Below are 16,354 nucleotides of genomic sequence, written 5' to 3'. Positions count from 1 at the left end.
AAAAAAATGGCACTCTGAACTTCTCAGTGGGTTTTACACATTTCCTCTTCCGTTGGAGACTGAGGCCACGCCTCCTTGTTGTACGCCCCCCCAGCATCGCCTGGAACACAAGAGACGTTTAGAAGAAAACCGTTCAAGGTAAGAGATGTGACACCAACCCCCCCCCCCCAAAATCAAATTACATCATTAGGTGGAGAGAAGAGAACAAGAGAGGCTGTAAATGAGCGTTTGTGTTTCCCTTCATGTCCAATAATAAAGAGACTCGGGAGCGCGTTGAACGTTTGTTTGAACCTTTCATGTTCTTTTTCCTTTTACAGACGAATGTTTTTTTGCCCACATTTCCAGTTTAGTTCAAACTATAAACCCTAAATCAGGCAATAAAGGAAACTCCTCCCGAGTGAACCCTCAACGACCCCTCAGTGACCCCCCAGTGACCCAAACACCGAGTGACGTCCCGTCCCAGCAGTTACCTGTCTCTTCTTCTGATGCTCCAGGAAGCTGGAAAAGCTCTGGCAAAACAAAACGGCTCAGGTCTTCATGGTGTTAAAGAACCGGACCCGTAACCGTACAACGAGGGGGGGGGGGGGAGAGACGGACTTCCTCCCGCGTCTTACCTGGAATGGGTCCGAGGCTGGAGTTGTCAAAGAACTGCTTGGGGCGGGTTCTGGACAGGAAGTCGGCGCTCCCGCTGCCGTCAAAGATTCTGCTTTTGGGGGAGTCGAGCCGAAACACCTTTGGAGAGTCCAGGACCTTCCTCGGGGAGTCCAGGACCTTCCTCGGGGAGCCCAGGACCTTCCTCGGGGAGCCCAGGACCCCCCTCGGGGAGCCCAGGACCTTCCTCGGGGAGTCCAGGACCTTCCTCGGGGAGCCCAGGACCTTCTTAGGTGGGCAGAAGGCGAGGCGGGACCCCTCTTGGTGGGAGTGCCGGGGGGTGACGGCTGGAGCAGCTCGGCCTTGGTCCTCACCTTCAGCTTGACGGCTCTGTGCTTCCATTTGCTGATCTCAGCCTGCTGACTGGACACCAAGCTGAGCCCACAGAGACCGGATACCGGATCAGCACCGAGGCATCGACCACGCCCGCCCTGAAGCCGGCTCGCCTCACCTCTCCAAGGACGTTATTTTCAGGTGAAGCTGCTGCACCTCCTCCTCCAGTTTGCTTTTCTCCAGGCCGATGCTGCTCCTGATCATCCGACCCCTGGGATTGGTCAGCTGGGCATAAAGCTCCTCCCCCTGCAGGACTGGATTCAACACAACACACGTCAGCGTTTGCCGCCAGCAAACAGAACGTTTGCGATGAGAAGCGGGCCTGGAACCCGAACCCGGCGGCCTCACATGACCCCTCTCCCTGCTGCTGGGACTTCCTCAGCGTCTCCTTCAGCTCCCTCAGCGAATCCTCCTTCACGCTCAGCAGCGTCTTCATCCTCTGGACCCTGAGGAGGACAGCCGTAAGCAAACGGGGGGGGGACCAACCCGAGGGACGGGTCACCCTTACTCTTGGTGGTGCCGGTCCGACGACGAACTCATCTCCACTTCCATTTGGAAGAGTTTATCCTTGTAGGTCTCCAGCTCAGTGGTGGGCGGGGCTTTCTCCTGAAACCAGGAAGAGAGCATCCGTGTAAAACGCGAAGCCGCCGGTCGGAAGCCGGGGTCCCGAGACGAACCTCAGAGGCGCGCAGTTTGGTCTTGAGGACCTGGATGGCGTTCTCCTTGTCCTCCACCGCCGCCCTGCTGTCCTGCAGCGCCGTCTGCAGCAGCTGCGTGGCCCGTTTGTGGCTGGACGCGCCGTCGCTGGCCGCGACGCGGTCCTCCTCCAGCCGATTGTTCTGCATCCGGAGAGCCTGGAACAGAAAGGCCGTCTGGAACACGTCCCGGCGAGGCAGAACGCGGCGCGTGGAAGCCCACTGTGGCGTGACACACGTACCCGGACTTCCTGTTCCGTCTGCTGGAGCATGAGGACGAGCTTCTGGTTGCCGTTTAGCAGGGGGAGCTCCGACTTCAGCCCCCCCGCCTCCAGCGCCTGCAGCAGAGCGGAGCTCTCGCTCCTCTGCTCTCTGAGCCGGGCGTAGGCCTGCGCCTCCAGACGCTTCAGCTCCTCGCGCAGAACGCGATGGCGTCCCGTGAGCTCCTGCAGGAGGCGGTTGTCAGGACGATGAGAAAACATCATCAAAGGCTTCGGATTCCAGCGACGGATAAGCAACAGCGAGACGACCGGATCTCCCGAATACCTGCAGAGTCGTCTTCCTGCTCCGGAGCACCGACGAGCGGCGCTCCAGCTCGCAGCTCAGGGTGCGGTCCAGCCCCCTGATGCTGATTGGCCGGCTGCTGAAGGCGGTCTGCAGCCGCTCCTTGAATCTTTCCTTCTCTCCGATGTCGGCGGAAAGCTCGGCAGGTAAATGGCCGACGTCGGTCCAGAGCGTCTCTGAGATGTTCTGCATTTTCTGCACAAACAAATGGAATCGGGCGAAGGTTTCAGCCACACTGGGGGGGCGGGACTAGCTCCCTCTGGTGTGAGGGAGGGGGGGGGGGGCTCCGGCCGCAGGGAGGGCTCACCTGCAGGTACAGCCGCCTCTTGTCCAGCAGCTCGGCCACTCTCTGGTCCCACAAGCCGCCCGAGTCCCCGTCCTCCACCGAGTACCGGGACGCCCGCGCTCTGCACAGCAGGACGTCCTGCAGACGCCGCTCCTCAAACACGGCCAGATCCTCGCTCACCAGCCGGTCCAGCAGGGTCGCGTAGACGTGCGCCTGCACCGAGAGGTAGTCCTGAGGGGGGGGGGGGGGGCAGCGTTGGCGTCGGGTCGGGAGCACGGGGGCCTTCGTGACGTTTGAAGAGGAGGACGGGCCGCGGACATTTACCAGAACGTTTCCCAGGCTTACGGCGCTCCGCTGCCCCACGTGGAGGACGGCGGCGTAGGCCTGCCTGGTGGCTTTCGGTAGCGCCGACACGTCGACCAGCTTGTCCAGCCCCCGCGACTTGACGGCAAACGACGAGTTGTACTCGGAACACGTGTCTTTGTAGAGCTGGAACTTCCTGAGGAGCTCCTGGAATCACACAGGCAGGATCTCTTTACTCTGCAGCAGCGGATGCATCGAGGGGGGGGGGGGGGGGGGGCACGAACCTGAAGCTGGGAAGCAGAGTCCTGCAGCTTTGCGGACGCCGTCTCCTTGACGACGCTCTGATTCAAACTGCTCAGCTGCTCTCTCAGAGCAGAGACGGTCTCGTTGGCCCCCCCCTCTCTGCTCTCGGCCTGCTGCAGGCGCAGCGTCTGCTCGCTCAACTTCTCCTGCATGGTCGAGATCTGCAGAGAAAAGCCATCATCATCATCATCATCATCTTCATCATCTTCATCAAGCATCGATTTCTCCTCGGCTTGCTCGGGACTATTATTCCACAGACGTACCGCCTCCATCTTGTCCTCCATCTCCTCCCGGAGCTGCTGCTTCTCCCGTCTCAGCCCCTCCAGCGTCTCCTGCAGCTGATCCTTCTCCTCAGTGAGAGACGTGATTCTACCCAGCAGCCCCTGCACCTCCTCTCTGGAGGCGCGACGGCCGGCCTCCTCCTCACACAGCAGGAGATCCCTCTCTGCTTTAAGGATCTCCAGCTTCTCCCTGAGATCCCTGATCTGAAGAGGAGGAAGGAGTTTAAAGGCTCCGGAGCTCCAGAGCTCTAATGACCCCGCTCTGGGACCCACCTCAGTCTGGAGGGCCTCCATCTTCTCCTCCATCTCCTCCCGGAGCTGCTGCTCCTCCCGTCTCAGCCCCTGCAGGGTCTCCTGCAGCTGATCCCGCTCCTCGCTGAGAGACGATACCTGACCCAGCAGCACCTGCGCCTCCTCTCCGGAGGCGTGGCGGCTGACCTCCTTCTCCAGCAGCAGGGCCTCCCTCTCTGCTCGGGCGCTCTGCAGCTGCTCCGTTAAAGCTTTTGTCTGAAATGAGAACACGCAGGGTGAGAACGCGGGCGCCACACGATCAGCGTTAAACGCTAAACGCTTGAACTCACTCGCTGCTGCAGGTCAGACTCTTTCTGCTCACACAGCCTCAGGGCGTCAGAGTTCTCCTGCTTCTGCTCCTGGAGCTCCTCTTGAAGGGAACGAAGGAGACCCTGCGTCTCGGCGACCTGACGTCAGAGAGAACCTCGACGTTCAACATCAGAAGTACCCGCATGAATACACAGAATACACAGAATCCGCGGCGCTAACCTGTCGCTCCAGCCGAGCCTGCCTCTCTCGGTTGAGCCTTTCTAGTTCCGTGCTGCTTTGGTTCTGGTCCTGGAGCTGCCGTTGAAGCGAGCGCAGTTGGGTCTGAGCCTCGGAAGCCTTTAAACGAGAGAGAAGCGTCTGAAACGGAATCAGGAGAGCGACGCGCGATTTAAGGCGACTCACCGTCTCCGTGTGACGCCGGAGATCGTTCTCCAGCCGGCTCTTCTGCTCGCCGACAGCCTGGAGGGAATCCTGGAGCTCCTGAACCTGGAGGGGGGGGGGCGGACACACACACACACACTCTAGAACCCTGAAGGAGAGCGATGCTGCAATCCGGAGCGTTCAGCAGATTAACACGAAACGTCTTTGGGGATGAGCAGCAACAGGAAGGAGTGTGAGACGGAGGGGGTCGGCCTCGTGCTGCTCTCGGGGGGGGGGGGGGGGCTTTACCTCCTGCTGGAGTCGGGCTGCCGTCTCGTGGTGCGATGGCGGTTCTGAAGGCAGCGCTTGCGTCTGGCTGAAGCCGCTGTGGGCCATCGCCAGCTGCAACACAGAAACACTCAGAGTCTCCCAGACAGGCTGAAGTCCACCGGGCATGAACCCCCGGACGCAGCCAGAACCTACCGTCTCCATCCTGTCCTCCATCTCCTCCCGGAGCTGCTGCTTCTCCCGTCTCAGCCCCTGTAGCGTCTCCTGCAGCTGATCCCTCTCCTCAGTGAGAGACGTGATTCTACCCAGCAGCCCCTGCACCTCCTCTCCGGAGGCGTGGCCGCCGGCCTCCTCCTTCTCACACAGCAGGAGATCCCTCTCTGCTTTAAGGATCTCCAGCTTCTCCCCTAGATCCCTGATCTGAAGAGGAGGAAGGAGTTTAAAGGCTCCGGAGCTCCAGAGCTCCAGACGCTCTTTTGTTAGTAATCCTGCGGCACACCACCGACCAAAATGACACAAAACGACACTAACAGCACATATTAGATTAGATGACCTTTATTATAATACATATAGGTAATAATATAGTTTTTTAACGTATTTATACTTATACTTTATAGTGGAAAACCTGGGGCTGTTTCGACGAACACAAAATGGGCCTTCATCTGGGTCAGAATTTTGTCCAGGGTCCTGTTCGGCATTTGCATTTTCTCTTATCAAAAACCTCTCCATCACTGTCACTCCTCGTCTCGCTGTGATCCCAAACTGCCACTGAGGACGACCCTCCTCAAAGGGGAACGGAAGCGCTCACAAAGTGTGTAGTAGGCAAAAGCCAAAGCGTGAAGAACCTGTTTATGGGAAATATTTGTTATCTATTTTTTAATTAATGCGTTTTTTTAAGTCTGCCACACTCTAAATGCAGCGCAGTTGCGTGACATTTATTTTGAAGTGTGCGCTCTTATTTTGTAGTGCAAGGAGAAGCTGCTGTACTAGAGCTAGCGGCAGAGAGGAACAGAGCGACACCGTGCTCAGGTCTGAAGAGCGATCTACGGGCGAACGATGGTTCATCAGGTGACATTCGGCACACCGGTTGGGAGACACTGACCTAATGACCCCGCTCTGGGACCCACCTCAGTCTGGAGGGTCTCCATCCTGTCCTCCATCTCCTCCCGGAGCTGCTGCTCCTCCCGTCTCAGCCCCTCCAGCGTCTCCTGCAGCTGATCCCTCTCCTCGCTGAGAGACGTGATTCTACCCAGCAGCCCCTGCACCTCCTCTCTGGAGGCGTGGCCGCCGGCCTCCTCCTTCTCCAGCAGCAGGAGATCCCTCTCTGCTTTAAGGATCTCCAGGTCCTCGGTTAGAGCCTTCATCTGTTCAATTATGACTTTGTTAAAACCGTCCCGGTGACTCATTCAGGGAGCTTCCTGTTCGTCCAATCACAGCAGGGCTCTCACCTCTTGCTGCGCTCTCGTTTCGGCGGGGGGCTCGTCCCGGTTGGACGTCGGTCCCGCCTGCAGCTCCTTGATGATCGCCCTCTGTTGGCGAATCTTCTCCAGGGATGTCCTCAGCTCCTCCTGGTTCTCAATCATCTGTTTGGTAAAAAACAGATTTCCTTTCGGACCGGAAGCCGCGAAACAACAAGTGGAGCCCCCCCCCAGAAGTGAATTGGTTTTAAGACTCCGCCATGTGAACCCACCGTCTCCACGCTGTCCTGCAGGTCCGTCTTGAGCTGGTCTCGCTCTGCGGTCAGAGACTCCTCCGCGCCTCGCAGGCGGTGAAGCTGCTGCGACAGAGTCCGCATCTGGAAAGAGGATCCACAACCGTCCGTCAGAACGCAGGCGGCGGCGTCCGGAGACCCGCGTCATCAGACCCGACTCACGTCAGAGTCCTTCTGCTCCACGGCGTCCATCGCATCGCGGCTCTTCTGCTTCTGCTCCCGGAGGTCGTCCTGGAGAGACTGGAGAAGAACTCGTGTCTCTGCAGCCTAAAAAGGACAAAACGAGGGAATACAAATGTAATAAACTAAAACAACAAGCTCCGCCTCCAAACCCTTCGTCATGGCGCTGCACCTCGGCCACTTTCTCCTCCTCAAGCTAAAACTAAAACACTACAGCGATGTCCTCGTGACTTTTGGTTTGTTCCGTGTCTCGGTTGCAAATACTGAAGGTCCCGACTCAGAGCTGGACTCGGGGAGACAACTCGTGTCGAGGTCACTGCTCACGGCTCACCAAGCCGTTCCTCCGGGTCGCCAGCGCCGCCCTCCCTCCTTCCACGGCTCACCTTCAGGCGCGTTTCCTCCGCCGTGGCCGTCAGCCGACTCTTCTCGGCCTCGGAGCGCTCCAGCTGCTGCGAGGAGTCGGCGCCCTGCCGCCTCAGCTCCTCCTCCCTCAGAGCAGCGGAGCGCAGTTCCGCCCGGACGGTCAGAAGCTCCTCCTCCGACGCTTGCCGGGCTTCCTCCCGTTGCCGAGCGCTGGCTGAGAGAACGCCGTCCCTTTGCGTTTCAGCGGCGCGCAGCTCCTCGGTGAGCCCGCGCACCTGAGCGGACAGATCACACGATCACACGATCACACGAAGGCGTCCCCCCCCCCCCACCTCGACCTGAAAGCCCGGCGGGGACGTTTGGAGGACCGACCTGCTTCGTCAAAGCGTCCACCTCATCGGGAAGACCCTCGAGTGAGGCCAGCTCGTCCAGCCGCGCTCTGAGCTCCGCCTCCGTTTCGCAGGACGCCGCCAGCGCCCTCTTCAGGTCAGCCACCGTTCTCTCGAGTCCCACGCAGTCGACCAGATCTGGAGACGGAACGTCCCAGAGGTGTCGTGTGGTTCTACGCGGCGCAGCAGGGAGACCAGAACAGGCCGACTTCCACCTACGTTTGGGAACCTTCCCATCCAGCAGCGCGGTGAGCTTGGTGTTCTCGTCAAACGCCACGCTCAGCTCCTTCTGGAGGTCGTCCTGCATCCTTCTGGAGCGCGTCTTCTCCGTCTCCAGCTGGACGCGCAGGCCGTTCACCTCAGCGTCCATCCTCCCATGGCTGGCAGTGAGAGTCGCCTGGAGAGGAGAACACGAGGAGCTCTGAGGAGGGCGGGACGAAGCGCGACGCCGTTACCGTGGAGAAACCCGTCGATTGACGGACGGCGTTCGTTCCACTCACGGCCGCCTCCTCCAGAGAGATGTTCTGGCTGCGGAGGACAGCCCAGTCCTTCTTCGTGTCTCTGATCAGTCCCTCGGCATCATCCAGAGAGCGACGCAGCTTCGCCGCTTCCTGGACCAGGTCCTTACCGTTCTGGGAAGGAGAGACAAACGTCAAACCCCAACCCTGAGGGACTCCAAACAAGCTCTGCCAAAAAGGAAACGGCTAGCGGCTCGGCTTCGTAGCCCGGAAGGATCTTTACAAGTGAAAGGAAGAAAATGAAAACGCTGGCGCACCATATTCTGAAGCTCGTCTGCGAGGTCGCTTTTCTGCTTCAGCTGCGCCGCCAGGGTCTCCATTTGGTTCTAGAAAAATCAGGAACAACAAAAGAATATTTCAGAGATATGCAGGTTTGGAAAGGAAACGACCACATCTTAAATTTAACGTCGAAACACAACTCGTAGAAATGGCGCTTCTCGATTCGGGATCGTTTGCGGTGTGTTTTGCGCACAATGAAGCCGACAACGAAACAACGAGTCTCTGCTCGAGTCACACGTTCCGTGTAAACACCTCCGAGGAAGAACCGTCTTACCTGCAACTCCAGGCGCTGGAGGTCAGAGCGTTCAACCAACTCCTTCAGGTTAGACATTTCATTTTGTTGTTCTCTCTGCAGGATGAAACAAACAAATAAACAAACAGCGAAATCACAGCTAGAAGGCAGAGAGGGGGGGGGGGGGGGGGGCAGACCTCCGCCAAGCAGCTCGTTCCCCTCCTAACTGGATCTACACCGTCCACACAGTGATCCGGATCATCACCGAAAGGTTCTAGATTGTTCTTGTTATCTTTATACACCAACCATGAAAAGTGAAAGTGAATCAGAGCTGATGTTTAACAGATTTATGAACCCGTAAATGGATTTTAATGATAAAATGGAATATTTCTTCCAGACCTCATTCTGGATCCGATCCAGAAGACGTTTTGCACTAAGTTCATATCAGACCCCTTTAGGACTGAATTGAATGGAAAATATTTAAGCAAATGGAAAAATCCAGGTATCCGGATCTAAATTAGACCACGACCCATCTTCACCCCCCCCCCCCCCCACGGACAAACTGAACTCCTATTAAATACAGAACACGAAGCAGTTTTACCTCCTGCTCCTTCCATATCTCCTCCTCCAGAGACTTGAACTCCTCCAGCTCCTTCTTCTCCTTCAGCTCCCGGGAGAGAGCAGCACGCTCCTGCTCCAGCCTTCCAACCTGCTCCTGGTACAGCTTCAGCTCCTGCTTCAGAACGTCTTGCTCATTCAGCACCATCTCCTACGAACACAGGTTATAACGCTCTCATTGTCGTATTAAGAGCATGAGCATCTCTCCTCCAGACTCAGGCCCCGTGTTTTATTCCTCTTTCCACGTCTCTAAGAATTAGACTCTCTCGGCATCAATAGTGACCTTCTCTGATGTTAAGCTTTCACACAGCTGGACGGCCTCTGCAAATTCTCTTCTCATCTGGAAAACAAAGTGTGAACATCAGAACTAAACCCGTTGCTGCCGTTTCGGTTCCAGCATCTTAAAACCCACCTGCTCAGTTTCACCCTCGGCTTGGCTCCGTTCTGCCACTTTGAACGCCAACAAAGCCACCTTCTCCGAGGCCTCCCGGTTCTGTTGGACCTCCGTCTGCAGCTGGAGCTCCAGTTCTGCTACCTTTTGTTCTGCTGTCTTTATATTCTCTGAAGCCTCCCGGTTCTGTTGGACCTCCGTCTGCAGCTGGAGCTCCAGTTCTGCTACCTTTTGTTCTGCCGTCTTTATATTCTCTGAAGCCTCCCGGTTCTGTTGGACCTCCGTCTGCAGCTGGAGCTCCAGTTCTGCTACCTTTTGTTCTGCTGTCTTTATATTCTCTGAAGCCTCTTGGTTCTGTTGGACCTCCGTCTGCAGCTGGAGCTCCAGCTCTGCTACCTTTTGTATATTCTCTGAGGTTTCCCGGTTCTGTTGGACCTCCGTCTGCAGCTGGAGCTCCAGTTCTGCTACCTTTTGTTCTGCTGTCTTTATATTCTCCGAGGCCTCCCGGTTCTGTTGGACCTCCGTCTGCAGCTGGAGCTCCAGTTCTGCTACCTTTTGTATATTCTCTGAGGCCTCCCGGTTCTGTTGGACCTCCGTCTGCAGCTGGAGCTCCAGTTCTGCTACCTTTTGTATATTCTCTGAGGTTTCCCGGTTCTGTTGGACCTCCGTCTGCAGCTGGAGCTCCAGTTCTGCTACCTTTTGTTCTGCTGTCTTTATATTCTCTGAGGCCTCTTGGTTCTGTTGGACCTCCGTCTGCAGCTGGAGCTCCAGTTCTGCTACCTTTTGTTCTGCCGTCTTTATATTCTCTGAAGCCTCCCGGTTCTGTTGGACCTCCGTCTGCAGCTGGAGCCCCAGTTCTGCTATCTTTTGTTCTGCAGTCTTTATATTCTCTGAGGCCTCTTGGTTCTGTTGGACCTCCGTCTGCAGCTGGAGCTCCAGTTCTGCTACCTTTTGTATATTCTCCGAGGCCTCCCGGTTCTGTTGGACCTCCGCCTGCAGCTGGAGCTCCAGTTCTGCTACCTTTTGTTCTGCTGTCTTTATATTCTCCGAGGCCTCCCGGTTCTGTTGGACCTCCGTCTGCAGCTGGAGCTCCAGTTCTGCTACCTTTTGCATATTCTCCGAGGCCTCCCGGTTCTGTTGGACCTCCGCCTGCAGCTGGAGCTCCAGTTCTGCCACCCGGTCAGCTAATGCTTCTGCTGTGGCCGCGTCCTGCTCCCTCCGTCGACTCTCCGTGTCCAGCTGCTGCTCCAGGTCGGACACCTTCCCCGACATCTCACACATGCGGTCTTCGTACAGATCCTCTTTGGGACTGGAAAAGCGGTGAGTAAATGACTGAAGTACTGAACCAAGGAGAACTGTGGAAAACCAGACAGACATTCACCTGTCCTGAAAGCTTCCGACGGTCACAGAGCTCCGACTCATCTCCATTTCGTCCGATGCCTCGTCAGGAATCTCCCAGTGAGAGTCGAAGTCTTCGTCTGTTAAAAATATCCCACGAACGAATTCAGCTCCTCGTCAAACGAACATTTTGGATTTGCAGTGAACAGAAACGGGATTCTCTGCGTCCTCCTCACCGTCGCCGAGCTCCGTCAGACAGGACAGGTCGGTCTTCATCTTCAGAGAGAAAGACTCCGCGAAGCCGAGGCCCGACGACCCGCAGCCGACGGCAGAGGGACAGGCCAGTTTCAGCATCTTTCCTCCCCATGTGACCCGACGTTTCGGCCTCTTAAAAGCAGGATACAAGGCCCCATTAGAACTCAACGCCGTGTTCCAACTTCAGCTTTACCTTCTGCTTCATGTACCTTTTGAGCAGAGACCAGGTTCGAGCTGGTGACCAGAAGTTTGGTTAGGTTCTTTATCCTGTCCTGCTGCTCCCTCTGCAGCTGATTCTTTTCCAGGAGCAGCTGGGAGAGAACCTCCCTCTCCGTCGCCGTGGTCTGCGTGTGTGAGGAAACCTGTAGGGAGGCCGTCCAGATGTGAGTGGATAGAAACGGCGGCTGAAAGTTCAAGGAAACCCAGAACGTGTCTGCGGACACTTGCCTCCAGAAGTCGCCGCTTCAGCTCCACAATCTCATTCCTGTACCGCTTGAGCAGAGCGCCGTCATCAGAAACCTCCGTCACATGAGGGTCGTTCTTCATTTTCTTTGCAGTGCTGGCAAACTAAAGGAAAACATTTACATCAAGAACATCGTCTGCGTGGACGTCTCAGGCGTGTGCGGAACAGTTCCGTCGAGCTCGCCAACCTGCAGCGTGCTGAGGGTCTCCTCTAAAGTGACGGGAGTCACGGTGCAGATGATGACCGTTTTGGCGTTCCCGCCCAAGGAGTTCTGCAGGATGCGGGTCAGCTTACTGTCTCTGTAGTTGGTGAAGCCCCTGAAGAGGAGGACATTTAGCACATGGGGATGCACACTCACTACCAGACGCAATGTTAGCATTTGAGGCTAGCAATGGAGGAGTACAGGGAAAGGTCAGAAGGAGCTGCATTGTGTCTCTGTAGATCTAGAGAAAGACTATAACAGGGTGCCCAGAGAGGTACTGTGGTGCTGCATGAGGAACTGTGGTACTGCATGAGGTACTGTGGTACTGCATGAGGAACTGTGGTACTGCATGAGGAACTGTGGTACTGCATGAGGTACTGTGGTACTGCATGAGGAAGTCTGGAGTGGCAGAGAAGTAGGTCAGAGTAGTTCAGGACATGTAGGACAGCAGTGAAGTTTAGTGTTGAGGTGGGATGCAGCAGGGATCAGCTCTGAGCCCCTTCTTGTTTGCATTGGTGACGGCATACGTGTCAGCTAATAAGGTTTCACCATATTTTCATACGGGAAATTCTGATTTTTGAGCAATACGGCGTACCGCGGAGATCTGTCAATATAAATATGATGTTTGCAGATGACACTGATCTGCAGTGAAAGCAGGAAGGAGAATTTGGAGAAGTGGAGGTCTGCTCTAGAAAAGAGAGGAATGAAGGTGAGCAGGAGTAAAACAGAGTACATGTGTGTACATGAGAAGGTCCCAGGGGGGACAGTGAGGTTACAAGGAATAGACGTGAAGAAGGTCGAGGACTTCAGGTACCTCGGGTCAACAGAGCAGAGTGACGGAGAGAATGTGGAAAGGAGGTGAAGAATCGTGTTCAGGCAGGCTGGAAGGCTGGAACGGGTGGAGGAAAGTATCAGGTGTGCTCTGTGATAGGACGAAGGGACAGGTCTACAAGACAGTGGTGAGGACAGCCATGATGGACGGCTGAGAGACGGTGGTGAGGACAGCCATGATGGACGGCTTAGAGACAGTGGCTCTGAGGAATAGTCAGGAGGCGGAGCTAGAAGTGGAGGAGATGAAGATGGACGGTGAGGATGGAACTGCCAGGGAACAGGACTAGAGGACGACCCAGGAGAAGATACATGGACGTAGTGAGGGAGGACATGAGAGTGGCTGGTGTTGGGGAGGACGATGCAAAGGACAGGGTGAAGTGGAGAACGCTGGGTTGCTGTGGCGACCCCTCAGGGGACAAGCCGAACGTCCAGTGGTTGTAGTAGGACGCACACTCCGACAAGCTGGGATATCGTCACTGCGCTCCACAAACCCGCTGATGTCTTTTATTTTGTAATTCGGGGGGGAAGTTCAGGACAGAGTCGCAGACTTTGCTGTGGGAGAACTGGAAGGCGGCCGTTCACTCACTGGCTTCCATCGGTCAGCTTCTTCATCACTTGGCCAAGTGTGAAGAGGCTGCGATTGATGTTGCAGCCCTCTTTGAAACGAGCTCCTTAAACACAGAAACAAGTGGATTACTTTAACGCAGTATATATACACACACCGGTACTTTCATGAAAAAACATCCTTAAACTTTACCTTCAGCTCCGGTTTGACTGGTTCTCTCAGATCCCGCCAAATCAACCAAATTCTGGAAGATGAAGGAAAATGCTCGTGATCCTAATCCTGATCTCAATAAAGATAGAAAATAAAGTTCACAGAAGAATAAAAATGGCAAAATAGGGATGACTTATTTTACCAAATGGGACACAATAATTGCAGAATCAGCATTTTCCCCGGAAGCCGGGTCACTCCTTTCTCTGCTTTCCAGGATCTAAAAGACAATAAATCACATGAAATGCAGCTTTTCTCCAGAACCCTCGAGCGACGCGCGTTACATTCCTTACCATTCGGAAGATGGTGTGAGAGCGGCTGCTCCGCTGGTTCATTTTGGTCTTTCCATAGTGGCGGTTCTCTGCAAATGGTTGTGCAGAAAACACGCAAACTAAATGCGCAGTGCAACACCGAGGGAATAGTCCTCATCCTCGGGTCTTACTTTCTCCTTTACGAATCCACGCCAGGGCTTGAGCAGGAGACGTCACCAGCTCCTCCGTCAGGTCGGCCACGTAAATGTTCTTCTGCACGCAGACATGATCAAAGGAAATGAGAGACACACGAAAAGATTGCAAAGATCAGTTCATGTCGCCGCTTGATGTTTGGATCAGCACCTGTTGAATGTTCGCTCGGTACTTTACTACAACCAACATGCACGATAAAACTATTTCAGAAGACCGTTTATGCACAAGTATTTAATTTAGTGAAAATATTACACCCGGTATCAAACGTGTGAGATGCATTCAATCCTAATATCTAATGGAGCTTATTGATTCAAACTGAAGGTTCTGAAACTTAAAGGAGGCGTATTATGAAAAACTCACTTTTCCCGTCTTTCTACACGACTATTATGGCGTTTTCACTGCCAACCCCAAAACAGCAAAATAAACCATCAAGTGAATCCTGCATAGTTCTGTAATCACCTACTGAAACGCGTCTGGCAGAAATCTCGCCCCTTGTGATGTCACAGAACGTGCAATGAACTTAGTTTCAGTTTCGTTTTCAGAGGCTTTTCTGACAGAGCTGTTTGAGACAGACAAGAGGGACGCTGTCCTGCAGCATCTGTTTGAGACAGAAATGAGGGACGCTGTCCTGCAGCATCTGTTTGAGACAGACAAGATGGACGCTGTCCTGCAGCATCTGTTTGAGACAGACAAGAGGGACGCTGTCCTGCAGCATCTGTTTGCTATTTTGACGATTACCACTTCACATTGTTGATATTTTCTTTTACAGATAATTCATACAAATGTCTGGGAACTGCGACACCTTGTGGAAAAGAAAGCGTACAACATGTGATCTTGAATAAAAAGCCATTCTTACATTAAGCGTCTCCCGGACTTCCAGAGGTTTTCTCTTCCAGCTGTCAACAAGCAGGTCGGTCACGGTCTCGTTGTAGATTTCCATGTAGGAAACTCGGAGAAGGAACTCCTTCATTGGAATCTGTGGGAAAAGAATAACACGCCAGTGTTGGACTTATTTTAACTCATCGAGTGCCAGTCATTTTCAGCTCAGCTATATGCCGAGTGCCCCAGTTTTTACTCATTTTGCCCGATGTTCCAAGCCCCACAGAATATTCACTACTTTGACCATACAGACACCAAACCTACCAAACGAAGATAAAGTCTCTTCTTTCATCAGGAAAACCATATTTCGTTCTGAAGTTAGTGGCCGTTGAAGCGCTATTTTTGTATTAATGCTACAGGAAATAAATGAGTTTCAGCATCCGACATTTCGCTGCTCGCAGTCACCGAGAGGTTAAATGTCCGACGCGTCGGCGAACACACCGCCTGTGGCATTATTCAAACAAGTCATCGATTTACATGTTTAATGGTGTGGAAGACGTCTTCCACAGCCAGAGGTATCACCCCTGGGTGATGGTTCCCCCCCATCATGGTGAAAGTCTTTCCAGACGACGTCTGCCCATAAGCAAAGATGGTTCCTGTGGTTCAAAAGGATATAAATACATGGAAGGAAAAACCCCACTGCAGTACACAAGTACACAGAAACACACATTGAAGGGTCACCAACCATTGTATCCTTCGACAGAGGAAACCACCAAGGGCTTTGCTATGTCCTGGTACAGATGATTCGTGGTTTCCTCCGCTGTGAACACTCGATCTGGGACCAACACAGCAGCAAAGCAGATTTCCATCATCGCGCCGATCAATACCGAAGATGAATCAATTATCCACGAGCGGCAAAACGTACCGAAACTAAAGCTTTTGGTGGAATTCCCATCATCGATGAGATTAATCGATTTCTCATCGGCTTTCCAGAACAGCTGGACAGGCGCCGCGTTCTCCGAGTCGGCGCTCTCGTTCCTGAAACGAGGAGACACGGTCGACGTGAGCGGAAAGAGATAAACGTTGCTTTCATTCCAAGAGGAATGAACCACCAGGTAACTCTAATAAACAAGCAGCGCAACCTGCCGAGGTGCCCTTGAGCAAGGGAGCGTTCTGATTGGATAGGGTTTGGGGAGCTACGCCAGCGATTGGTTTGGCTTGCTGATGAATGAGCTCACTTCAGTGGTTATGTGTGAGAAAAGTTTATTTTTTATTAAATGAAGTCGTGTGGATTCAACATTTTTTTTCTAGGCGGAGCGGGAAGGATAAACCTCAGACTCCCCCCCCCCTCAAACAGACCCCCCCCCTCAACCCACTTCCGGTCATCTAAAACTGAAGAAACCTCTTTGAGAGGTGAAACGTCTCCAACCGAACGTAAATACGTCCAGCCTTGACTCGACTGAGAATCTACACGGACATGATTCTAAACAGCGTGCAGATCTAACGGATCAATACCTGTGCGTGTCTGTGTGTGTGCGCCTGTGTGTGCGGCTATATCCAAATTCAGAAACGTGTAACCATTAGAGGTCCGATAGCTGGCTGCAATAACATAAACACACCTTAGAGACCATGTAGAGTTAACACAATCTGAAATGAGGCTTTAATGGAAAAAACAACAAAGCCAAAATTAGGATGTTAGCTTCCTAGCTTTAGCACCCGCGCTAGCGTTCGGCTAACTCCTAGAACACTTACCTCGCGGCGAGCGGCCGGACGCGAACGCAGACTTTAACGGCGGACTCCGTCATTCCGATTTCTGAAAGTCATCCAAGGTTTAACCGTAAACTTGCTACAACCACAAGAAAAGAAACCAGCTCGAAGTGAGACCTGCCGCCCGTTTGAATTTC

The 16,354-nt window shown here is 54.1% G+C and overlaps 1 protein-coding gene across 1 annotated transcript; it reads right to left on the bottom strand.

The window, feature by feature from the left end:
- Window positions 1–23: 23 nt before the first annotated feature.
- On the bottom strand, window positions 24–16,255 carry cenpe (centromere protein E). The gene is given in 44 exon segments (XM_068744218.1): window positions 24–100; window positions 615–905; window positions 908–1,026; window positions 1,103–1,238; window positions 1,333–1,430; window positions 1,493–1,590; window positions 1,662–1,838; window positions 1,922–2,125; window positions 2,226–2,438; window positions 2,551–2,760; window positions 2,854–3,039; window positions 3,117–3,923; window positions 3,998–4,114; window positions 4,197–4,313; window positions 4,380–4,463; window positions 4,821–5,045; window positions 5,753–6,043; window positions 6,074–6,208; window positions 6,316–6,603; window positions 6,900–7,049; window positions 7,095–7,154; window positions 7,252–7,406; window positions 7,488–7,665; window positions 7,769–7,900; window positions 8,044–8,112; window positions 8,340–8,414; window positions 8,899–9,066; window positions 9,199–9,255; window positions 9,388–10,615; window positions 10,688–10,784; window positions 10,881–11,031; window positions 11,109–11,261; window positions 11,347–11,466; window positions 11,550–11,679; window positions 12,982–13,066; window positions 13,153–13,204; window positions 13,313–13,387; window positions 13,461–13,528; window positions 13,610–13,691; window positions 14,488–14,607; window positions 14,988–15,106; window positions 15,196–15,285; window positions 15,376–15,488; window positions 16,203–16,255. Coding segments are annotated over 44 exon segments (7,653 nt in total).
- Window positions 16,256–16,354: the final 99 nt, after the last annotated feature.

This window comes from Brachionichthys hirsutus, chromosome 10, assembly GCF_040956055.1.
Source record: "Brachionichthys hirsutus isolate HB-005 chromosome 10, CSIRO-AGI_Bhir_v1, whole genome shotgun sequence".
Taxonomy (NCBI): Eukaryota; Metazoa; Chordata; class Actinopteri; order Lophiiformes; family Brachionichthyidae; genus Brachionichthys; species Brachionichthys hirsutus.
This window is presented reverse-complemented; position numbering and strand designations above follow the sequence as displayed.